Genomic DNA, 26,169 nt, shown 5'->3' on the forward strand with positions numbered 1-26,169 from the left:
GGCTCAAGGGCAACAAAAAGAGTGTACAAAAAACAACAACAACAACTACTCACTGCTCCCACAACAGACAAAAGTAAAGAGTGTCCAAAAGAGAGGTCAGTTTCTATCAGCCACGGGTATAGGTTAGGTTGCCCAGGTGAGGCCCACGCCCTTGCCTCGCCTAGAAGGGATGGGGAAGGTGTAGGTAGCGTGGTGAAGCTGCCTCCCACGCTCCCCAGGGCTCAAATAACTGGTGAAGGAATATAATGCTTGTGAGTTTTTTTTTTATTTCTGTTTTTGACATCCTATTTTTCCTCCCACTCCTTTGTGTGGGTGTGGGTGGGAGGTAGTGTGGGTGGGGGTTGAGTGGGTGGGTGGATGGGTGGGTGAGTGTTTGGATCTGGGTGTAAAGGATATAGGTAGATATATAGAGATGTTGACAGATAGATAGATAAATAAATAGATAGATAGATAGATAGATAGATAGATAGATAGATAGAGAGAGAGAGAGAGAGAGAGAGAGAGAGAGAGAGAGAGAGAGAGAGAGAGAGAGATCGTCATGCAAACAGACAGTCAATAGGCAGAGATTGACATATATAGATAAACAAACAAACGGACTGAAAAGCACGGCAAACAGACAGACAGACATACAGACACTGACAGACAGGCAGGCAGACACACCATACATGTTCATGGCTGAATAGGTAAGCGTCAGTTCAGTATTTATTGAATATGTGTTGCAGACAGGCAATGATGGCGCAGAAATTAAAAAAAGAATTGCATAAAAACCTATGTAATTTTCCTCTCTGGCTTTATTCACCGAGCACCAATAAAGCAATTCAATGATTATGTTTTCGCTGCCTTCACTACCTTAAATTCTATTGCCAGAATTATGATTGCGGTAGTTTTTTTCAGTATTCCATGAGGCCATGCAACGTATGTGCTGCATATAGAAGTGCGCCGCTGGGATTGGTTTTCAAAAGCCTTGCTATAATTGCCACTGGAAGTTGACCTCATTATTGTAGAGTTCGCATGTTCAAAGAATGAACATGTTGAGAGGCCGACTCACTCGTAATAATGGCTGAACCAGGCCACTGCACCTTGGTGCACCATTATAAAATAATTAGGCGCCAGGAAGTGGAAAAATTATGAAAACTGAAAATATGTTTGAAAAATAATACGAAAATATACCGACATGGTCAAGTTGGGATTTGTGTCCCCGGCGCCAGGCATCACCCGTGGCGGAGCTCCCGTCCCTCAGTGGCAGCCGCCACAATCGCCAGGTCTAAAACTCATTTCTGAGCTAAGCAAAAATGATTTCTAGTTAACAAACTAATTTATTATCAGTGGTGGGCACACGGTGTGGGCGGAGGCTTGCCGCCCCGCCTGCCCGCCCGCTGCCCGCCAACTCAATTAACAATTGCAGCGCTCCCTCGGGAGCCGTCACGCAGGACCTGATGCCGGCCCGAACAGTTTGCCAACTTTTGAGGACAAATTAAGCGGGATATTCATGCGTGTACATTGATAAGTAATTAAATAAATACACACAGATAGGTATTTGTCTTGTACAGTAGTAGTATGTGATCAAATACTACAAAGGAGCACCAGCACACTGACTAAATAAGCTCTCTCCTTCTACACAGATACCGGAGGCGCCACACAGCAGAGTTCCACCCAGTCACAATGGCCTGAAGCATCCTCCTCACGCCCTGGTGCTGGAGCCTGGGTCTGCTTGGCAAGGTAGGCGACGCGTCCCAAGATTTTTGTACACATTTCAGGTGCACCGAAACCAGTCCATAAATTGGCCGAACAAGGTGTTGCAAGCGGGAAGCAATGCCCGTTATGGACGGCACCAGTTATTGCTCACCAAGGAGGCTTAGCGACCTATTATCTATCTATCTATCTATCTATGTATCTATCTATCTATCAGTCGATCTATCCGTCTATCTATCTATCTATTTATCTATCTGTCTATCTATCTATCAGTCGATCTATCTGTCTATCTATTTATATTTCCTTTAGTCCTTTTGCATGTCTGTCTGTATTTATCTTGTATATTTCATCTGTCCAAACGTTCCACATTCTCTCTGCCTCATTCTCTCACACTCATCACCTCTCCCTCACCTTCAAATACTCCTCTCATCATTACGTTGGTCGTCGCTAAGTCACCTCATCTCACTGACTCACTCAACCGCAGACGTCACCGGATACTGCCCCGTTCTCGTTCAGTGGAGTGAGAAAGTGCTTGATACAGATGCGGGTGGTTACGTTTAGACGCACGGGCGGAGCTAAAGGACAGGTGAACACGTGGGGGCCGCCGTCCGCAGCGTCCTTGTGCATACCTGAGCTTGTATAGGTTTGTGGTGTGTGGATTTCCTTGTGCTACTGCGGTGTGAGGAAGAGGAGGAAGATGGGTGAGGAAAGGTAGGGAGGAGGGGAGGGGGAGGAGGAGAAAGGGTTATGAGAGGAAAGGAGAGTAAGGAAGGGGAAAGATGGGAGGAGAAAGGGATACGAGAGGTGAGGAGAGAAAAGAACAGGAAAGGGGAGGAGAAGAAAGAGATATGAGAGGAAAGGAGAGAAAAGAAAAGGAAGGGAGAGGAGGAGAAGAAAGGGATCTGGGAGGTAAGGAGATAAAGAAGAGGAGGGGGAGGAGAAAGGGTTAAAGAAGGCAAGGAGAGAAAGGAAGAGGAGGAGGAGAAGAAAAAAAATGATATGAGAGGAAAGGAGAGAAAGGAAGAGAAGGAGGAGGAGGAGGAGAAGAAAAGGGTATAGTGAGGTAAGGAGAGAAAGGAAGGGGAAGGAGAGGAGGAGCAAGGTATATGAGAGGAAAGGAGAGAAAGGGAGAGGAATGGAGGGAGGAGAAAAAAGGGATATGAGAGGTAAGGAAAGAAAGGAAGGGGAGAGGGAGAAGAAAGGGTTAAGGAAGGCAAGGAAAGAAAGGAAGGTGAGGAAGAAGAGAAAAAAAAAGATAGGAGAGAAAGGAAGAAGAGGAGGACGAGGAGGCGGAGAAAAGGGTATGGGAGGTAAGGAGAGATAGAGAAGGGAAGGAGAGGAGGAGAAAGTGATATGAGAGAAAAAGAGAGAAAGGATAGCAGAGAAAAGAGGAGAGGAGAGGAGAGGACATAAGAGGAGAAAGTAAAATGTGATGGTCCTTGTTTTTCTCATACAAACAGACACATACATTTGTCTCTGAGCTGTGTCGCCATTGTTGAATACTTTATTGTTGATCTTGTTTACGTTGGACTCAAACTTTCTCTTCATATTTCCGTAAGTTTGGTGACGCAGGAAACAGCTCTGATTGTTAGTGTATTGTTTAGACGTTCGTACTAGTATTTGTTAGCAGTTATGTGGCTAGTTTGTTAGGCTTTTTAATTTAATTTTTGGGACGGCGTTATTTATTTTTATTTATTATTATTATTTTTTTTTTTACATCTCAGGGGCCTAGCTGGTGGTCGGCTCAAGCCCGTCATGGCGCAGGCAAGTTTTTTTTTTTATAGTGGCGCCATTTAGTTAGAAGTGTTGGATTTGCACAGAGTTAAAGTCGACACGTTACAAAATAAGTCGTAAAAAAGTGTTATATAAAAAAAATCAACAAAATCATTTAATCACGTCTTGAAAAACGGACCAGAAAAGACAAATCAGCGACATAATTGTTACTGAAGACTCGACGTTTAAATCATCAGGAGCACGTCTCGAAAATGATGAAATTAGAGATACGATATTTATTTTGCTTCGTTTATGATTCGTTTTTATTCCCGAAGAATCTGCTGCTTATTGTTTTCCTCGTTTATCTTGGACACGAACTTTCTTTTTACATTTGAGTAAGATTAGTGACACAGAAAACTAATACGACGTTTGAAAAATCAGGCGAAATATTTAAATTAGAGATACGATATTTTGTTTCTCCTATGATATGTCGTTATTGATGAAGGCTCCGCTACATAGGTATTGTTTTCTTTGTTTATGTATAGGAGACGAACTTTCTTTTTAGATTTGAGTAAGATTAGTGAAACAGAAAAGTAATACGACGTTTGAAAAATCAGGCGAAATATTTAGAGATACGATATTTTGTTTCTCCTATGATATGTCGTTATTGATGAAGGCTCCGCTACATAGGTATTGTTTTCTTTGTATATGTATAGGACACGAACGTTCTTTTTACATTTGAGTAAGATTAGTGACACAGAAAACTAATACGACGTTTGAAAAATCAGGCGAAATATTTAAATTAGAGATACGATATTTTGTTTCTCCTATGATATGTCGTTATTGATGAAGGCTCCGCTACATAGGTATTGTTTTCTTTGTTTATGTATAGGAGACGAACTTTCTTTTTAGATTTGAGTAAGATTAGTGAAACAGAAAAGTAATACGACGTTTGAAAAATCAGGCGAAATATTTAAATTAGAGATACGATATTTTGTTTCTCGTCGTTATTGATGAAGGCTCCGCTACATAGGTATTGTTTTCTTTGTTTATGTATAGGAGACGAACTTTCTTTTTATATATGAGTAAGTTTGGTGACGCAGGCAACAGCTCTGACTGTGTTTCGAAATACTTGAATAACGTAGCCGATTTTGTGTTTCTCTATTGTTTTACTTTATCGTTCAAGGGCCAGTGGGACGAAGATAAACACTGAGGTCACGCGCAGCTATACTGTATGCCCCTAACCTTATTTTCATTGTTTGAGGAAAAGATAATAAGAGATATTTTATTTTTCTATGTCTTTATTTTTGGCGGGTCAGTGTGATGGAGATTAGCACTGAGGTCACGCGCAGCTATACTGTATGCCCCTAACCTTATTTTCATTGTTTGAGGAAAAGATAATAAGAGATATTTTATTTTTCTATGTCTTTATATTTGGCGGGTCAGTGTGATGGAGATTAGCACTGAGGTCACGCGCAGCTTTAGCTTATGCCCCTAACTTTAGGAGGATAAGATTATAAGAGATACGATATTTTGTTTCTCTCCATGTCTTTATTTTTGGCGGGTCAATGTGACGAATTTGAGCACCGAGGCCACGCGCAGCTACAGCGGATGCCTCTAAACAATAAGATACGATAAATAAGATACATAGATATTTTGTTTCCCTGTGACTCGTCTTTATTATGGAGGATCTGACGGATATTTTTAGCTTCGTAACTCGTGATCTTCGGTAACCATTATATTTTAGTCTGCCAAGTCGAGCGGATCCTCATTATAGCAGTGTTGCCAGATCTGCCGAAATATCATGAGATTTACTGAAATTTTGATGAACCTCAGAAATAATTTGTCAATCTCATGAATAATTTAAATATTGCTTTTCCAAATTTTCACCAAATAGTTAAAAAAAATGCTGATATCATGCTTTTTAACCTCATTTTATCTACATAATATATAGCACAAGAATCACTACATATATATTAAAGTGCGTCTGCCGAATTTTTTACCTACCTACTGAATTTTCTCGCAATAATCTACTGAAATTTCCTCTGCGCCATCTGGCAACACTGCATTATAGAGAATTTGGAGATGGGTTTGAGTCGTCCCGCTTCCAGGAAAGAGATCGAAACCGCCACACAGATTCCAGCATCAGCTCCTCCTCCTCTTCACGATACCAACTTTATTTTGTCTCCTGAACCAACAATCTAAAAAAAAGTTGAAGCTGGAAGTCACGGCATCGGGACCACGGGAAATGACGAGAGGAATCCGGGAATGATTTTTTTTTTTGTTTGTCTTTTTTGCGGCAAAGGAAAAATCTCAAGGGCAAAAACAAAAAAAACAAATGGAAATAAATACAAAGGCCGCTAAGTATTGTTCCTATAAAGAGAATAAGATAATAGTGGCCATAAGAGTATAAGAGAGGTCAATGTCTGTTGTCCACGTATTTTTTATTTTTTTTTAGTAAAGGGCAAAAAAAGAAAAAAAAGAAATGGAAATAAAAATAAACCCTGCTGAGTATTGCTCCTATAAAGAGAATAAGATAATAGTGGCCATAAGAGTATAAGAGAGGTCAATATCTGTTGTCCACGTATTTTTTATATTTTTTTTAGTAAAGGGCTAAAAAACAAAAAAAAAGAAATGGAAATAAAAATAAACCCTGCTAAGTATTGTTCCTATAAAGAGAATAAGATAAAAGTAGCCGCAAGAGCAGAAGAGAGGTCAATGTCTGTCGCCCGTCTTTTTTTTTAGTAAAGGGCAAAAAACAAATGAAAATATAAAAAAAAGCCTGCTAAGTATTGCTCCTATTGAGAGAATAAGAGAAGAGTGGCCATAAGAGCAGAGGAGAGGTCAATGTCTGTCGCCCGTCTTTTTTTTTTAGTAAAGGGCAAAAAACAAATGAAAATATAAAAAAAAGCCTGCTAAGTATTGCTCCTATTGAGAGAATAAGAGAAGAGTGGCCATAAGAGCATAGGAGAGGTCCATTTCCCTCGCCAACGTCTTTTTGTTATAGTAAAGGAGACAGCTCAAGATTCCCCCCTCAAAAAATAAATAAATAAATAAATAAATAAATGAATAAAATAAATAAAAATAAAAATAAAAATAAAAGACGAAACAGAAAAAGTCCACGTGTTGTATCTTCAGGCATTCTTTTTTTTGTACACTGATCTGGATGTCACACACTAGCTGGAACACATTCTTTTTCCAGTACGGTAGGCAGTTCACGGGCAAAAACCAAAGAAGAAACAACAACAAAAAAAGTCCACGTTATGTATCTTCAGGCGCTATTTTGTACACTGATCACGATGTCACCCACCCACTAGCTGGAACACATTTTTTTTCAGTAAGGGCGGCAATTCATGGGCAGAAAACAAAGAAGAAACAATAAAAAGTCCACTTTATGTATCTTCAGGCTCTTTTTCAGGCTCTCGATGTCACGAACTCACTTGCTGGAACACATTTTTTTTCCAGCAAGGGAGGCAGTTCAAGGGAAAAAGAACAAAGACGAAAAGAAAAAGTCCACGTTATGTATCTTCAGGCTCTTTTTTGTACACTGATCTGGATGTCACGAACTCACTGGCTGGAACACAATTTTTCTTCGTTATTATTTACGGCGCCTTCGTCGGGCCCCTCTGTTACGTAAGCCACGGAGCTCCTCAGAATACGAATCACTCTATTATATACATCTATGCTTCCAGTAGGCTATTCCCAGACGCATCCCCCTCATGTCAACTACTTCCAAAGACCGAAAAGGAGATTAATAACTGTTTCAAATATGTGTTGCCTTAATCAATCGGGTTTTCAAGAGTTTTTTTTTCACGTTCATGATACAGAAGAAGGATCAAACTATCAGCAGGGTCTTTAAACTACCCCTGGAAATGACCGAAACTCCTACGAAAATGGTGTCAAATATGTGTTGCCTTAATCGGGTTTTCAAGAGTTTTTTTTTCAGGTTCATGGTACAGAAGAAGGATCAATCTATCACCAGGGTCTTTAAACAACCCCTGGAAATGACCCAAACTGCAACGAAAACAGTGTCAAATATGTGAAGCCTTAATCTGGTTTTCAAGTTTTTTTTTACAGGGTCATGGTACAGAAGGGTCAAAATATTACCAGGGTCTTTAAATTACCCCTGGAAATGACCCAAACTACAACGAAAACTGTCAAATATGTGTAGCCTTAATCGGGTATTCAAGAGTTTTTTTTTGACGTTCATGGTACAGAAGAAGGATCAAACTATCACCAGGGTCTTTAAACTACCCCTGGAAATGACCCAAACCTCTACGAAAACTGTCAAATATGTGTAGCCTTAATTGGGTATTCAAGAGTTTTTTTTTGACGTTCATGGTACAGAAGAAGGATCAAACTATCAGCAGGGTCTTTAAACTACCCCTGGAAATGACCGAAGCTCCTACGAAAACGGTGTCAAATATGTGTTGCCTTAATCGAGTTTTCAAGAGGGTTTTTTCACGTTCATGGTACAGAAGAAGCGTCGAACTATCAGCAGGGTCTTTAAACTACCCCTGGAAATGACCGAAACTGCAACGAAAACTGTCAAATATGTGTAGCCTTAATCGGGTATTCAAGAGGTTTTTTTTGACGTTCATGGCACAGAAGAAGGATCAAACTATCACCAGGGTCTTTAAACTACTGGAAATGACCCAAACTTCTACGAAAACAGTGTCAAATATGTGAAGCCTTAATCTGGTTTTCAAGTTTTTTTTTACAGGGTCATGGTACAGAAGGGTCAAAATATTACCAGGGTCTTTAAACTACCCCTGGAAATGACCCAAACTACAACGAAAACTGTCAAATATGTGTAGCCTTAATCGGGTATTCAAGAGGTTTTTTTGACGTTCATGGTACAGAAGAAGGATCAAACTATCACCAGGGTCTTTAAACTACCCCTGGAAATGACCCAAACCTCTACGAAAACTGTCAAATATGTGTAGCCTTAATTGGGTATTCAAGAGGTTTTTTTTGACGTTCATGGTACAGAAGTAGGATCAAACTATCACCAGGGTCTTTAAACTACTCCTGGAAATGACCGAAGCTCCTACGAAAACGGTGTCAAATATGTGTAGCCTTAATCGAGTTTTCAAGAGGGTTTTTTCACGTTCATGGTACAGAAGAAGGGTCGAACTATCAGCAGGGTCTTTAAACTACCCCTGGAAATGACCCAAACTCCTACGAAAACGGTATCAAATTATGTGTAGCCCTAATCTGGTTTTCAAGGGTGTTTTTTCACGTTCATGGTACAGAAGAAGGGTCGAACTATCAGCAGGGTCTTTAAACTACCCCTGGAAATGACCCAAACTCCTACGAAAACGGTGTCAAATATGTGTAGCCTTAATCGAGTTTTCAAGAGTTTTTTTTCACGTTCATGGTACAGAAGAAGGGTCGAACTATCAGCAGGGTCTTTAAACTACCCCTGGAAATGACCCAAACTCCTACGAAAACGTATCAAATTGTGTGTAGCCTACTTGCGCGCCGAATCGTATGAGAAGCCGGGCCCGGTAGGCTATTCAACGCACGGGACGGAGAGAGCTGGCAGCGACCGGCATATAATGTTACTTCCACTGAAAGGAGAAGAGCTTTTTTTGTTTTTGTTTTCTGTTTTTGATGGCCTTGAGTTGCTTCCAATTGCCGTGAAAAAAAAAGTTGTCTCGTTCGTTATGAAAATGGAGGACGCTGAAACATTTAAACGGTGTAACAAATTTTGATGTTTTTGTTATTTTTTTATATATTTTTTTTTAGCTGAACCAGTGGAAAAGTGTTGCAAGTGCCGGGCAGTGTCGATTTTATGTTTTTTTTTTTTTTGAGAGAGAAAAAGAGAGATTCACGTGGAAAATCTTGGGAGCTTGAAGATGAAGAAAAGGAGGAAAAAGCTGAGAAAGAAATGGAAAATAAAACGAGGAAGAGGAATTAAAAGAAGATAAGAAAGAGAAATGAAAAATCGAGGAAGAGGAAATAACGACCCACGTGGAAAATCTTGGAAATGTGAAGGAAGAAGACGAAGAAAACGAGGAAGAACATAAGAAAGAGAAATGGGACAGGAAAACGAGAAAGAGGAATTAAGGACCCACGTAGGAAAAATCTTTAAAGTGTAAAGAAACCGAAGAAAAGGATGAAAAAGATGAAAAAAATAAATGAAAAAGGAAAATAAGAAGATAATTTTTAAGGACCCACTTATAAAATATTGGAATTATGAAGAATTAAGACGAGGAAAAGAGGGAAGATGAGAAAGAGAAATGGATAAGGAAAACGAGGAAGAAGATAATTAAGGGTCCACTTAGAAAATTTTGGAAGTGTGCAGAAAACGGGAAAAAAAGGAGGAAGAAGAAAAAGAAAAATGGAAAATAAAAACGAAGGATAAGAAATAACGATCCACGTAGAAAATCTTGAAAGTGTGAAGAAAATGAAGAAGAGGAGGAAGAAAATGAGAAAGAGACACGGAGAAGGAAAACGGGAAAGAAAAAAATAAGTCAGGATGAAGAAATCGAAAAAAAAAAAAAAAATCAATTACCGAGCCTGACAATCTGCTGATGACTCGACTGTTATTAACTTATCACTGCAAATTAGGGATCAGCGGGAGACGGACTAAGTGGTGGAGCTAAGTGTGAAAGGGGTAGAAGAGTTCCTGCCACGCTTGTCACTCTGAAGATACTGGGAAGAATTGAGTAGAAGAAGCAAGTAGGAGAGGTGATAACGCTATACTTGCTCTTAAGACACTGTGGATGGGTTTGTATTAGAAGAGAAGAGGCGATATATAGAAGAGGCCGTTAGAAGAGATGTTGACGCCATTTTGCCACTCTTTAAGACACTGGATGGTTTTGTGTTAGAGGAAAAAAGGCAAGTAGAAGAGGCGAGTAGTACAGATGATGCCATTCTTGTCATCCTAAGACACTGTGGATGGGTTTGTATTAGAAGAGAAGAGGCGATATATAGAAGAGTCCGTTAGAAGAGATGTTGACGCCATTTTGCCACTCTTTAAGACACTGTGGGTGGTTTTGTGTTAGAGGAAAAGAGGCAAGTATAGAAAAGGCGAGTAGAAGAGATGATGATGCCTTTCTTGCCATCCTAAGACACTGTGGGCGGGTCTGTGTTAGAAGAGGCGAGTAGAAGTTGCGATAGAAGAGGGCGTTAGAAGAGATGTTGACGCCATTTTGCCACTCTTTAAGACACTATGAGCGGGTTTGTATTAGAAGAGAAGAGGCGATCTATAGAAGAGTCCGTTAGAAGAGATGTTGGCGCCATTTTGCCACTCTCTAAGACACTATGAGCGGGTTTGTATTAGAAGAGAAGAGGCGATCTATAGAAGAGGTCGTTAAAAGAGATGTTGACGCCATTTTGCCACTCTCTAAGACACTATGAGCGGGTTTGTATTAGAAGAGAAGAGGCGATCTATAGAAGAGGTCGTTAAAAGAGATGTTGACGCCATTTTGCCACTCTTTAAGACACTATGGGCGGGTCTGTGTTAGAAGAGAAGAGGCGATCTATAGAAGAGGTCGTTAAAAGAGATGTTGACGCCATTTTGCCACTCTTTAAGACACTATGGGCGGGTTTGTATTAGAAGAGAAGAGGCGATCTATAGAAGAGGTCGTTAAAAGAGATGTTGACGCCATTTTGCCACTCTTTAAGACACTATGGGCGGGTCTGTGTTAGAGGGAAAGAGGAGAGATGAAGGTTAGTGGGATTAGTGAGCGGGTAGAACAGTTATTGATGCTCTGTAAATTCTCCTGAGCTACTATAGGCGGGTTAGTGTCTGAGAAGTTGGCCCCAGACCCTCAAACATTTCGGTGCCAATACAAAAAAAAAACATGCAAATCCTCCCCCCCCTCCCCCCACACACTACTCCCCCCCCCCCTCACATTTACTTTCCCATATATATCACAATTTCCTTTCCAATCTTTAAATGAATGGACGTATATGTATTTCGCTGCTGCTGCTTTCCGGGATCACTAACAAGCCACTTCGTTGAAAAAATATATATTCGTCAGGTTTTAATTGCTATACTTTTTTTTTTTTTTCGAGGCAAATAATAATAATAATCGTGATCCTTCTCCGAGTCCGGCCAGAATTGACTTTTTTTTTGTGAGAGAGAGAGAGAGAGAGAGAGAGAGAGAGAGAGAGAGAGAGAGAGAGAGAGAGAGAGAGAGAGAGAGAGAGAGAGAGAGAGAGAGAGAGAGAGAGAGAGAGAGAGAGAGAGAGAGAGAGAGAGAGAGAGAGAGAGAGAGAGAGAGAGAGAGAGAGGAATCCACGTTGGAAATCTTGGACTCGCTAATCGAAAGAAATTAATCACGGCTCCTGACGTGCTGCTGATGACGATGATGAGTCGGTTGGTCTTACTGCAAATTAGGGGCGAACGGGAACCCTGTTTGTCCCCGCCGGGAATCGAACACCCGCCCCTGCCTCGTCCCCACCACCACATCTCCGAGGCCAGGCAATTAGGGAAGGCCTTGACCCGCCGATCAACCCCCTCCCCCTTCCTCCTCCCCCGCTGGCCCAGGACTCATCGTATTCTTAAACATTTCGGCGCCCAAGCTCATATATTTGACTAGGCTTTCGTAGATGTATAGTGGGTATTTCCATGGGTATAATATATGACCATGGTGGTAGTTTGGTCATTCCTCTGTACCGTGAACCTATAAAAACACTCATTAGAACCTGTTTGATCTCCTTTTCGGGCTTTGGATACTTGATGTGAGGGATGAAAGCGTTTGACAGTACCAACATTAAAGTTTTCGGTGCCCAAGTACACACATTTGACAAGGTTTTTGTAGGAGTATAGTGGGCATTTCCAGTTTTATGGCCCTGGTGGTAGTCGACCCTTCTTCTGTACCGTGAACCTGAAAAACACTTATTAGAAGTAGATTAACCTCCTTTTCGGTCTCTGGAAATGGTTGATATGAGGGATGGAAGCGTTTGACAATACCGGCGTTGAATTTTCCGGCGCCCAATCACACATATTTAACAAGGATTTCGTAGCAGTTGTGAACATTTCCAGGGGTAGTTTTATGGCCCTGGTGATAGTCTGACCCTCTCTTTGTACCATGGACCTAAAAAAACACTCATTACAATCCGATTAATCTCATGTTTGGCCTTTGGAAATAGTTGACGTGAGAGGCAGAAGCGTCTGGGAAAACCGACTTAGCAGAATTTCCAGCCTCGTTGTGAGATGCTTCCGTGCAGCGTCCACGTCTGGGTTGGTCTCCTGCCGTGGCCTTTGCTCTCCCAAATGCTCCTTTCTATGCTAAGCGGCGGCAGGAGGAGGAGGAGGAGGAAGACGAGGAAGAGAAGGAGGACGAGAAGGACGAGGAGAACGAGGAGGAGACTGAGGAAGACGAGGGCGAAGAGGAGGAAATATGGAAGCATGGATGAGGACGAGGAGGAGGACGAAGAGGACAAGGAGGAGGAGGAGGAGGAGGAGGAGGAAGAATGGAACAGAGGTGTCAGTAGGAAAAGGAGAAAATATGGAAGCATGGATGAGGATGAGGATGATGATTATGAAGAGGAGGAAGAGGAGGAAGAGAACAAGGAGGAGGAGGACTGGAACAGAGGTGGCAGTAGGAAAAAAGGTAATAAGGAAGCATGGAGGAGGAGGAGGAGGAGGAGGAAGAGGAGGAAAGAGGAGGAAGCATGGATGAGCAGGTTCCAGACAGGTCGGTGACGTGTATCGAGGCGACCTGTTTCCTTATAACGAGACTTCCGGCTTACTTCTGCCCTTGCTACCTGCCTTTTAACGAGCAGGAGGAGGAGGAGGAAGAGGAGGAGGAGGAGGAATAAGATGATGGAAAAGAATCAAGGGAGAAGGAAGAAGGAGGAATAAGAGAGACAAGGAAGAAGAGGGAATGGAGGAATAAGAAGAGAGAGAAAAATGGAATAGGAAAACGAGAAAGAGGAATCGAGGAAGGACGAAGAAAGGGAAAGGAGGAAGAATTGAAAGTGATGAATGAAGAGAAGAAAAGAAGAAGAGGACATAGAGAATGAGAAGAAGGAAGTGGAAAATAAAACAAGAGGAAAGAGAGAAGGAAGAAAAGAAAACGCAAGAAAACAACATAAATAACAACACATATTATTAAAGAGAAATAAGAAGAAGAGAAAGAAAAAGAAGATACAGAATAAGAAGAATGAAGTGGAAAAGAAACAAGAGGAAAGACAAAAAACAAGAAAAAAAACATAATATTTAACTCATAACCAAATTCCTCTGCAACTCTTATTACGTCGTCAAGGAAAGGAAAAGAAGCGAGCACGAATTAAGGGGAGACTCCACTAACTGGTCTCCTTATATTCCTTGTATTTCAACCTTCCATTTCAGGCTGAGTAACAGGGAGTCTTGTGTATTGTAACCGACGTTGTAAACTCCCAAGACTTATGTAGGTGGAAGAGGGAGATAGGAGGAGGAAAAGGAGGACGAAAGGGGGAGAAAGAAGAAGGGAGAAGAAGAGGAAGAAAGTAGAAGGAAGGAGACAGAAGGAGAGGAATGAATGAGGAGGAAGATGAAAGAAGGGGAAGAAAGAGGAGAAAGAAAAAAAGAAGGAAGGAGAATGGAGAAGGAGAGGAAAGAATGAAAAGGAGGAAGGAGGTGAAAGAAGGGGAAGAAAGAAGGAGAAAGAAAAAAGAAGGAAGGAGAAGAAAGAATGAGAAGAAGAAAGAATGAGTAGGAGGAAGAAGGAGAGGAGAGAAGAAGAAGGGAGAGGAAAGGGAAGAAAGAAAAAGAAAAAAAGGAATAAGAAAGAAGATGAAGAAAGAAAGAATGAGAAGAAGGGAGAAGGAGAAGACTAAAGATAAAAAAAAAGAAATAAAAAGAGACAGTAAAAAAAGACCCCACCCCCCAAAAAAGCTAAGAGAACATATATAAAAAACAAAACAAAAACAAAAACAAACAAACAAATAAGTCGTATCATTAATAACAAACATCTGTATACCGAAACACGTAAACAATATCGCCCTTTAAAACGAGTCCAATATCAACGCTGTGAATGTCGTAATAATGTTGATAGAATGTATTAAGGATGTATTTAGGATGTATTAAGGATGTATTTAGGATGTATTTAGGATGTATTTAGGATGTATTAAGGATGTATTTAGGATGTATTAAGGATGTATTTAGGATGTATTAAGGATGTATTTAGGATGTATTAAGGATGTATTTAGGATGTATTAAGGATGTATTTAGGATGTATTAAGGATGTATTTAGGATGTATTAAGGATGTATTTAGGATGTATTAAGGATGTATTTAGGATGTATTTAGGATGTATTTAGGATGTATTTAGGATGTATTTAGGATGTATTAAGGATGTATTAAGGATGTATTTAGGATGTATTAAGGATGTATTTAGGATGTATTAAGGATGTATTTAGGATGTATTAAGGATGTATTTAGGATGTATTAAGGATGTATTTAGGATGTATTAAGGATGTGTTGCAGTGTCTTCCAGCTTTATGGATTCCTAAGGCTTTTTATGCATATGTGGTGTTATTAAGTGCCTGTTCTTTCTTTTCTACCTGTTTGTCTGTCTATCTGTCTGTCTTCTTACCTTTGTTTGTTGTGTTTTGTGGTTGGATGTGCTGTAAGGGTCTGTTTGGTTAGGGTGCGAGCATTTTCTTTTTTTTTATTTGCTTTGTTTTCTTCTTGTTCTTGTTGTTTTTCTTCTTGTTCTTGTTCTATTGTTCTTGTTCTTTATATGTTGTTGTTCTTTTTCTTTCTTCTTTCCTTCTTTTCTGCCTCTTTCTTCTTCTTCTTCTTCTTCTTCTTTTTCTTCTTCTTCCTCTTCTTCTTCCGCTATTTCTTTTTCTGAGGCGAGGTAACCTTTTAAGCGCTTCTTATTAGTCCTTCTTATCTGCCTGTGGGTGGTGTGTGAGAACATGGAGGAAAGAAGAAAGAGATAAAGGAATGAAAACGAGAGAGGAAGGAAAAGCAAGGAAGAAGATGAAATAAAGCAGAGGAAGACGGAGCGTGTATAATGACTGAAGGAAGGGAGGAGTGATAGGAAGGGGGTCGTCTTTGTTCCCTTTCTGAAGGTTGGATGAAGGAAAAGGCTGAAGGGTAAGGAGAGAATGATGAGGAAGAAGGAGCTTGTGGATGTGGAAGGAAGGCAGTGGGGTGGGAGGTAAAATGGTGATAGTGGATGGGATTGGATGTGCTGTAGGGCCGTGTGGAGCATGTGGATGGGGGTGGCAGTGTCCTAGGTCGCGGCGTGTGGTGGTCGGGGTATTCAAGTGTAAGGAGATTATCTTGCCACGCCGAGACACACTTGAGATTAGGGTGATGGGGAAGGCAAGGAGGACACCGGGGAAGGAGAGAGGGAGAGTGGGAAGGAGGGGTGACTTGGGGAACTGGGAGGCAAGGAGGAGAAGGAAGGAGGGGAAGAAAGAAGGGAATGAAGAAAGAAAAAAAGGAAGAAAGAAGAAGGAGAAAGAAGAAGGAAGAAAGGAGAAGAAGAAGAAAAAGAAAAGAGAATTAAGAAGCAAATTAAAGGAGATATAGAAAGAAGAAAGGAGGAGAAAAGAGAGGGAAGAACGAGGAGGAAGGAGAAGAAGAAGAAAACAGAGGAAAGAGATGAAAGAAGGAAAATGATGAAGATGAATGAAGGAAAAAAGTGAAGAAAAAAAGTAGAAAAAGAAGAAGCCCCCATATTATTTTGTAACAGGGAAAAGGACAACCACATCAACAACCAAACAACCAGTCACACAAAATCTACATAGTGCATCGCCTCACCACCACCACCACCACCACCACAATCAATATCAGAAGAGGAAGAAGATGAAAGAAAAAAAAGGAAGAAGAAAGGGAGTGGAAAGAAGGGAGACGAAATGCAAGAAAGGGAGAATATGCAAACAGGTAAAGGAAAAGAGAGAGAGAGAGAGAGAGAGAGAGAGAGAGAGAGAGAGAGAGAGAGAGAGAGAGAGAGAGAGAGAGAGAGAGAGAGAGAGAGAGAGAGAGAGAGAGAGAGAAGGGAAAGAGGAATGAAAGAACAAAAAACTAAAACATTGTCGGTAGCTGGAGCGTGGTTGGCCCCTCCCTCTCACGGCTTTGCTACACACCTTCACGCCACACAAACACGATAATTATAGGGCTGCTCAGAGGGGGGGAAAGACTGTCATTTGTTTTCTTGGTGAGTGTTTTTCGTCTTGTTTTAATCCAGTATTCTCAGAGGCATTCAGCTCTCAACAACATATATTTCAAAGACCGCAAAACGTATCAGTTAGTGGTTTTCTCATGAGTGTACTTTGTTTTACTCTCATGGTGCAGAAGCCTCGTCAAACTATCACTATGCTCATAAAACAACCCTTAATTAAACCCGTATTCTCAGACGATATCGGCTCTCAACAACAAATATTTTCAATGGCCACAAAGGAGGTTAGTCAGATTCTCATGAGCGTTTGTCGCGTTCATGGTGCATAAGCCTCGTCATACTATCACTAGGCTCATAAAACTACCCTTAAGTTCATATTCTCAGATTGGCTCTCTCATAACTAATATTTTCAAAGTCCACAAAGGAGATTGATTTGGGGTATTCTCAGGAGGTTTTTTTTTCACATTCATGGTGCAGAAACCTTGTCCAACTATCACCAGGCTCATAAAACTACCCTTAAGTTCGCATTATCAGACTCTTTTGGCTCTTATAGCAAATATTTTCAAAGTCCACAAAGGAGATTGATTTGGGGTGTTGTCAGGAGTTTTTTTTTCACATTCATGCTACAGAAGCCTTGTTAAACTATCCTTAGGCTCATAAAACTACCCTTAAGTTCGTATTATCAGACTCTTTTGGCTCTTATAGCAAATATTTTCAAAGTCCACAAAGGAGATCGATTTTGGGTGTTCTCAGGAGTTTTTTATCACATTCATGCTACAGAAGCCTTGTTAAACTATCCTTAGGCTCATAAAACTACCCTTAAGTTCGTATTATCAGACTCTTTTGGCTCTTATAGCAAATATTTTCAAAGTCCACAAAGGAGATTGATTTGGGGTGTTCTCAGAGTTTTCTTTCACATCCATGCAACAGAAGCCTTGTTAAACTATCCTTAGGCTCATAAAACTACCCATGGAAACACTAACACAACCTCCGAAATCATCTTGTCACAGGAAAAACGACAACCACAACTCTAACAACCAAACTAACAATCATACAAAAACGCGTGTAGTTCAGCTTCACCACACGGCGCCGAGCTCTCATTGGTGGCTACTGATGCTGTTGTCATACACAGAGAAACCGATTTACCGGGTCACTCCACACAGGAAGCACTCATTTAATTTTCAAGCTAAACACTAAAGGACATAAGCCACTCACTGCCGCGTCTATTTCAGCGTGCACTCAGACATTATTCCTCCCAACACATTCTCTTAATAACATCAATAAACTCCACGTAATTATCTCCTGATTACTCGACTCTCTCACGCCGAAGTAGTGGTGTAGAGATTGCTAATGAGTCGAGACGCTGTGTTTTGTTTCATCCGATTTCTTTGATGAATTATTGGCTTGGGGAGCGACTCAGCAGGACTAATTAGCCCGTCTGGACCTAACGATGATAAGACGGATGACGAGAGGCGAAGGAGGGAAGGGCGGAGGAAGGAGGAATTACTATGCGGAAGGAGGGAGAAGGAAGGGAGTGGAAAAGAGAGAAACAGAGGGAGAGTAAGGAAGTAGAAGGGAAGAAAGGGAAAAGGAAAAGGCAGAGGGAGAATGTGAAGGAAAGAAAGGAAAGAGGGAAGGGAGTGGAAAAGAGAGAAACAGAGGGAGAGTAAGGAAGTAGAAGGGAAGAAAGGGAAAAGGAAAAGGCAGAGGAAGAACGTGAAGGAAAGAAAGGAAAGAGGGAAGGGAGTGGAAAGGAGAGAGAGAGAGAGTGAGAGAGGAAAGGCAAGGAAGAATGTGGAATATAAAAGAGGAATAGGAAGGAAACTATCAGAGGGAGGATGAAACAGATAGATAAGGCGGAAAGGAGAAAAAGAAAGAGACAACATACCCAGCAGATGAGAGAAGGAACACATTAATCAGTCTAGCAACAGCCACGGGGAGGGGAGGGGGGGGAGGCCAAGGGGAGCTTAAGACACACCTGTTCATCACGAAGCGTCCAATTAGTCATTACTGGTAGCATGGTCCACCTCCGTATGTCAGGTAAATGGGACGGGAGAGATTACTTTCATCGCCCGCAAAACTCTGGATTGCTGATGAGAGAGCGAAGGGAGGAGGAGGAAGGAAGCGAGGAAGGAAGATTAGAAGGGAAAAGATAAGGATAAGGAGGGAGAGATAATAGTGAGACGCAGGTGAATGTGTCTCGCTTTGGTTAGGTTAGGTAAGATTAGGTTAGGTTAGGTTAGGTTAGGTAAGATTAGGTTAGGTTAGGTTAGGTAAGGCGAGGCTAGGTAAGGTTAGGTAAGGTTAGGTTAGGTAAGGTCAAGTTTGGTTAGGTTAGGTAAAGTTAGGCTAGGTAAGGTAAGGTAAGGTTCGGTTAGTTTAGGTTAGTTTAGGCAAAGTAAGGTTAGGAAAGGTTAGGTTTGGCTAGGTTAGGTTAGGTTAGGTTAGATAAGGTTAGTTGAGGTCAAGTTTGATTAGGTTAAGTTAGGTTAGGTAAGGTTAGGTTAGGTTAGGTTAGGTAAGGCTTGGCTAGGTAAGGTTAGGTTTGGTTAGGTTAGGTAAGGTTAGGTTAGGTTAGGTTAGGTAAGGCTAGGCTAGGCTAGGTAAGGTTAGGTTTGGTTAGGTTAGGTAAGGTTAGGTTAGGTAAGGCTAGGCTAGGTAAGGTTAGGTTTGGTTAGGTTAGGTAAGGTTAGGTTAGGTAAGGCTAGGCTAGGTAAGGTTAGGTTTGGTTAGGTTAGGTAAGGTTAGGTTAGGTAAGGCTAGGCTAGGTAAGGTTAGGTTAGGTAAGGTTAGGTTAGGTTAGGTTTGCTTGCCTTACTCGCCTTTCTCGCCTTCCTCGCCTTCCTTACCTTACTCGCCTACCTTACCTTACTCGCCATCCTTACCTTACTCGCCTCCCACCTTTACTCGCCTCACCCACTGCCTCACCTTACTCCGCCTTCCTTACTGCCTTCCTCACCTTACTCGCCTTCCTTACCTTACTCGCCTTCCTCACCCACTGCCTCCTTACTCACTCGCCTTACATTACTCGCCTACCTTACCTTACTCGCCATCCTTACCTTACTCGCCTTCCTTACATTACTCGCCTACCTTACCTTACTCGCCATCCTTACCTTACTCGCCTTCCTTACCTTACTCGCCTTCCTTACCTTACTCGCCTTCCTTACCTTACTCGCCTTCCTTACCTTACTCGCCTTCCTTACCTTACTCGCCTTCCTTACCTTACTCGCCTTCCTTACCTTACTCGCCTTCCTCACCTTACTCGCCTTCCTCACCTTACTCGCCTTCCTTACCTTACTCGCCTTCCTTACCTTACTCGCCTTCCTTACCTTACTCGCCTTCCTCACCCTACTCGCCTTCCTCGCCTTCCTCGCTGTACTGCTACACTCCGCTACCTGTCCGTGTCGTGCATTTTGATCGTGACTCCCCCCAAGAAAGGATTTTATTTCAGTTGTGAATGAGAGTGGAACGGACTTTTTTTTTTCCTAAGTACGACGCATCTCGGCTGACGACGTAGAACAGGTTGAGCAATACGTAATGTGGCTTTTGTTATTCGAGAAAGACGGAGCATATATAAAGCGTTCCAGTATTGCGGCGGGAGGAACTATGTGAAACAGGTTGAGAAATGAGTGTACTAGAGACAAGGTGGATGAGAAAGGGTTGCTGGTGAAAGGAACTATGTAAAACAGGTTGAGATTTGAGTGTTCTATTGTCAGGGTGGGTGAGAAAGAGCTAAGTCAGACTACCACCAGGGTCATAAAACAACCGCTGGAAAGGAACACAACTCCTACGAAAGCCTTGTCGAATGTGTGTACTTGGACTGGAATGTTTAAGAATACGGTCCAATATGTTCCAGTACTATGGTGGAAGGACAAAGTGAAGGAATAGGTATAAATATAAGGGTACTCTTGTTAGGGTTGAGAAGGCAGGGTTATTGATGGGAGGAACATGGTGGAACGGGTTGAGAAATGAGTGTACTAGAGTGGAGGAAACAGGTTGACGAGTGGAAGGAACTACGGTGGAGCTGGTCGAGAAATAGGTGTTCATATGCCAGGGTGGAGGAGAAGGGACTAAGATATTTCGATAGTGCGGTGGACGGAACTATAGTGGAAGAGCGTGAGATATGAGTGTTCTAGTTTCAGGGGGAAGGAAGAAAGGCATTATAACATCCTCCAATACTGGGGTGGAAGGAGCAGGCAGTGGATAAAGTTGGATGTTAGATACTATTGTGGAAGGAACTGTGGTGGAAGAGGCTGCGATATGAGTGTTCTAGTTTCAGGGGGAAGGAAGAAAGGCTAATATCACTTTCCAATACTCTGGTGGAAGGAGCAGGCAATGGATACGGTAGGATGTTAGATACTATTGTGGAAGGAACTGTGGTGGAAGAGGCTGAGAAATGAGTGTTCTATTTTCAGGGGGAAGGAAGAATGCATAATAACATCCTCCAATACTGGGGTGGAAGGAGCAGGCAGTGGATAAAGTTGGATGTTAGATACTATTGTGGAAGGAACTGGGGTGGAAGAGGCTGCGAAATGAGTGTCCTAGTTTGTGGATGGAGGAGGAAGGGTTAATGACATGTTTCAATACTGTGGTGGAAAGACAAAGGTGGGGAACAGGTTGTGAAATTTGTGTTCATGTGGAATTTTTTTTTTTACAACAAAGGAGACAGCTCAAGGGCACAAAAAAAGGAAACAATAATAAAGAAAAGCCCGCTACTCGCTGCTCCTAAAAAAAAAAAAAAAAAAAAAAAAATCAAAAGAGGTGGCCGAAAGAGAGGTCAATTTCAGAAGGAAAGGCTGATGTCGTGTTCCAATACTGTGATGGAAGGAAGAGGCGGTTGAAAATGTTTAGAAATATGTGTTCATGTGTCAGGGTGGAGGAGGAAGGATTACTGGTGTTTTCCAATACTTTGGTGGAAGGAAAGGATGATAGAACGTGTTTATAAAGTTCTAGTGTGTGATGGAGGCGGGAGAGCTAATGATGTCTTCTAATACTTTGGTGAAAGAACTTTGAAGAATAGTTTAGAGTGATTTTTCTTTATATATTTCATCCTCTTTTCTCAGTACGAAGAAAACTGATTGATATTCTAGTCCATTCAGTAACCGATATTAAACGATATTAACCGATATTATCGATACAAACCGATATTACCAGATACTGACCGATATTAACCGATACAAACCGATATTACCCGATATTGAGCGATATTAACCGATACAAACCGATATTAACCGATTTTAACCGATACAAACCGATATTACCCGATATTGACCGATATTAACCGTTACAAACCGATATTAACCGATACAAACCGATATTAACCGATTCAAACCGATATTAACCGATTTTAACCGATACAAACCGATATTACCCGATCCTGACCGATATTCTAGTCAGTTTATCCCTCCTCCCGCATCCACTTCCACACCGATCGCACGTTGCTTATCCAGGAAGATCATGAGAATACTGAAAAGAAGAACGATTTTTGTGTATATATATTTATTTTATCATCTGCGTGCCATTCACCATTCCTTTCCTGTCGCTTCCTGCTGCGGATCGCTTTTCATATCCTGCTGGGGAAGTCGCGCCGATGATCGTGTCCTTGAAGACCTCGTGTAAATGTCCCCTTTTTTCACGCCTTATCCTGCCGGGGTGGGTGGGGAGAGGAAGTATAGTGAGTGGCTGGGATGATGACGCCCCGCCGAAGCCTATACTGGTGATGACTGTCTTTCTACACGCACTGTGATAAAGGATGTCGAAAGGGAAAAAGAATCGAGGTGTCGTGAGTCAATTCCAGCGTGTACTATAGTAAAATCTGTCAAAAGAAAATGATCTGGAACTGGAGTTTTAGAAGTGTCATAAATCTGGTCCTAAACGCACTATGGCTGTAATAAATAAATGAAAAGTGTCGGTAACTGAAGTGAAATATCGGGGGAAGTGAAATGATGCGGGAAGTGAAATATCGGGGGAAGTGAAATATTGCGGGAAGTGAAATATCGGGGGAAGTGAAATATTGCGGGAAGTGAAATATCGGGGGAAGTGAAATATTGCGGGAAGTGAAATATCGGGGGAAGTGAAATATTGCGGGAAGTGAAATATCGGGGGAAGTGAAATATTGCGGGAAGTGAAATATTGGGGGAAGTGAAATATTGGGGGAAGTGAAATATTGCGGGAAGTGAAATATTGCGGGAAGTGAAATATTGGGGGAAGTGAAATATTGCGGGAAGTGAAATATTGGGGGAAGTGAAATATTGCGGGAAGTGAAATATTGCGGGAAGTGAAATATTGCGGGAAGTGAAATATTGGGGGAAGTGAAATATTGCGGGAAGTGAAATATTGCGGGAAGTGAAATATTGGGGGAAGTGAAATATTGCGGGAAGTGGAATATTGGGGGAAGTGAAATATTGCGGGAAGTGAAATATCGGGGGAAGTGAAATATTGCGGGAAGTGAAATATTGCGGGAAGTGAAATATTGCGGGAAGTGAAATATTGCGGGAAGTGAAATATTGGGGGAAGTGAAATATTGCGGGAAGTGAAATATTGCGGGAAGTGGAATATTGGGGAAGTGAAATATTGGGGAAGTGAAATATTGCAGGAAGTGAAATATTGGGAAGTGAAATATTGCGGGAAGTGAAATATTGGGAAGTGAAATATTGGGGGAAGTGAAATATTGGGGGAAGTGAAATATTGGGGGAAGTGAAATATTGGGAAGTGAAATATTTCGGGAAGTGAAATATTGGAAGTGAAATATTGGGGAAGTGAAATGTGCAGGAAGTGAAATATTGCGGAAGTGAAATATTGGGGGAAGTGAAATATTGGGGGAAGTGAAATATTGCGGGAAGTGAAATATTGCGGGAAGTGAAATATTGCGGGAAGTGAAATATTGCGGGAAGTGAAATATTGCGGGAAGTGAAATATTGCGGGAAGTGAAATATTGGGGGAAGTGAAATATTGCGGGAAGTGAAATATTGCGGGAAGTGAAATATTGCGGGAAGTGAAATATTGCGGGAAGTGAAATATTGCGGGAAGTGAAATATTGGGGGAAGTGAAATATTGGGGGAAGTGAAATATTGCGGGAAGTGAAATATTGGGAAGTGAAATATTGGGGAAGTGAAATATCAGGAAGTGAAATATTGGGGAAGTGAAATATTGGGGAAGTGAAATATTGGGGAAGTGAAATATTGGGGAAGTGAAATATTGCGGGAAGTGAAATATTGGGTGAAGTGAAATATTGCGGGAAGTGAAATATTGGGGGAAGTGAAATATTGGGGGAAGTGAAATATTGCGGGAAGTGAAATATTGCGGGAAGTGAAATATTGCGGGAAGTGAAATATTGGGGGAAGTGAAATATTGGGGGAAGTGAAATATTGCGGGAAGTGAAATATTGCGGGAAGTGAAATATTGCGGGAAGTGAAATATCAGGAAGTGAAATATTGGGGAAGTGAAATATTGCAGGAAGTGAAATATTGGGGAAGTGAAATATTGCGGGAAGTGAAATATTGCGGGAAGTGAAATATTGCGGGAAGTGAAATATTGCGGGAAGTGAAATATTGCGGGAAGTGAAATATTGGGGGAAGTGAAATATTGCGGGAAGTGAAATATTGGGGGAAGTGAAATATTGGGGGAAGTGAAATATTGCGGGAAGTGAAATATTGGGGGAAGTGAAATATTGGGGGAAGTGAAATATTGCGGGAAGTGAAATATTGCGGGAAGGGAAATATTGGGGAAGTGAAATATTGCGGGAAGTGAAATATTGGGGAAGTGAAATATTGGGGGACGTGAAATATTGGTGGAAGTGAAATATTGCGGGAAGTGAAATATTGCGGGAAGTGAAATATTGGGGGAAGTGAAATATTGGGGGAAGTGAAATATTGCGGGAAGTGGAATATCAGAAGTGAAATATTGGGAAGTGAAATATTGGGGAAGTGAAATATTGGGAAGTGAAATATTGGGGAAGTGAAATATGCAGGAAGTGAAATATTGGGGGAAGTGAAATATTGGGGAAGTGAAATATTGGGAAGTGAATATTGGGGAAGTGAAATATTGCAGGAAGTGAAATATTGTGGAAGTGAAATATTGGGGAAGTGAAATATTGGGAAGTGAAATATTGGGGGAAGTGAAATATTGGGGGAAGTGAAATATTGCGGGAAGTGAAATATTGCGGGAAGTGAAATATTGCGGGAAGTGAAATATTGCGGGAAGTGAAATATCGGGGGAAGTGAAATATTGGGGGAAGTGAAATATTGCGGGAAGTGAAATATTGGGGGAAGTGAAATATTGGGGGAAGTGAAATATTGCGGGAAGTGAAATATTGCGGGAAGTGAAATATTGGGGGAAGTGAAATATTGGGGGAAGTGAAATATTGGGGGAAGTGAAATATTGCGGGAAGTGAAATATTGCGGGAAGTGAAATATTGCGGGAAGTGAAATATTGGGGGAAGTGAAATATCGGGGGAAGTGAAATATTGCGGGAAGTGAAATATCGGGGGAAGTGAAATATTGCGGGAAGTGAAATATCGGGGGAAGTGAAATATTGCGGGAAGTGAAATATTGCGGGAAGTGAAATATTGGGGGAAGTGAAATATCGGGGGAAGTGAAATATCGGGGGAAGTGAAATATCGGGAAGTGACTCTCACGTTATCAAAGCTAATAATATCGTTGTAGTATTGATAAATGTTCTTGTGTAGCCGAATCTAATACGTTATCACTTCTAGTCGAATACGTGATGAAAACTAGTTACAGAGCGTTTGAGGACTGAGAAATATTTATGACAGGCTGAATCTAACTATGATAGCGTTGTGCTGCTGATTAAAATTCTTGCCTAGCCAAATCCAATACGTTATCACTCCTTACCGAATACGTTATCAGTACTATACAGCGCTTTAGTACTGAGAAATACTTGTAACAGGCCGAATTTTACGTTACCAAGACTATGAGGAAGGGAGAGTGAGGGAGGGAAAGAGAGGGAAGGGATGGAGGGAGGAAAGGAGGGAAGGATCATTTCAACTAAGAATCTATATATATCGTTGTAACACAGATAAGTACTCGTGCCATGCCGCCTTTCATGTACACGGCATGGCTGGTTTTCCCTTGACCGCCTGAGGTGTTTCCGGCACGAGTATAGCGCAGATCGTGGCCTTCAGGCTCTGCTGCGTGTCTTCAAGGGGCGTAGTTCCGACTTATTGGTGGCCGCCGGAAACAGAGACAATGGGAGATGATACTTTTTTTTTCTTTTGGTGATGGTGGTTGTGGTCTTCTTTTTCTTCTTGTTCTTGTTCTTGTTGTTCTTGTTCTTGTTGTTCTTCTTGTTTTTGCTCTTTTTCTTATTTTTGTTGTTGTTGTTGTTTTGGTTGTTGTTGTTGTGCTTTTTCTTCTTCCTCTTCTTCTTCATCTTCTTCTTCTTCTTCTTCTTCTTGATCTTCTTTTTCTCCTCCTCCTTCTTCTTCTTCTTGATCTTCTTATTCTCCGTCTCCTTCTACCTGCTCCTCCTCTGCGTCCATTCATACCATAACCACCTCTTACTCTATCCAACCTCTCCCTCTCCCTCTCCCTCTCTCTCTGGCTCTGTGTTGTGGATCAGGGGGAGGGATGTGCTGTAGTACTCTGGGACATATGACGCACTGGTGGTGATGTATGGGTGTACGGCGCCTTTGTATGGGTCCGATGGTTGTCACGCTGATGTTGATGATG

The 26,169-nt window shown here is 41.5% G+C and overlaps 1 protein-coding gene across 1 annotated transcript in view; it reads right to left on the minus strand.

The window, feature by feature from the left end:
- Positions 1-2,166: 2,166 nt before the first annotated feature.
- LOC127007194 (octapeptide-repeat protein T2-like) overlaps positions 2,167-26,169 on the minus strand; it is a 95,292-nt gene continuing 71,289 nt past the window's right edge. The window contains exon 3 of the mRNA XM_050877908.1: positions 2,167-2,321. Coding sequence (XP_050733865.1) covers positions 2,167-2,321 — 155 coding nt within the window. The remainder of the gene's footprint in view (positions 2,322-26,169) is intronic.

Source organism: Eriocheir sinensis, chromosome 34, assembly GCF_024679095.1.
Source record: "Eriocheir sinensis breed Jianghai 21 chromosome 34, ASM2467909v1, whole genome shotgun sequence".
Taxonomy (NCBI): domain Eukaryota; kingdom Metazoa; phylum Arthropoda; class Malacostraca; order Decapoda; family Varunidae; genus Eriocheir; species Eriocheir sinensis.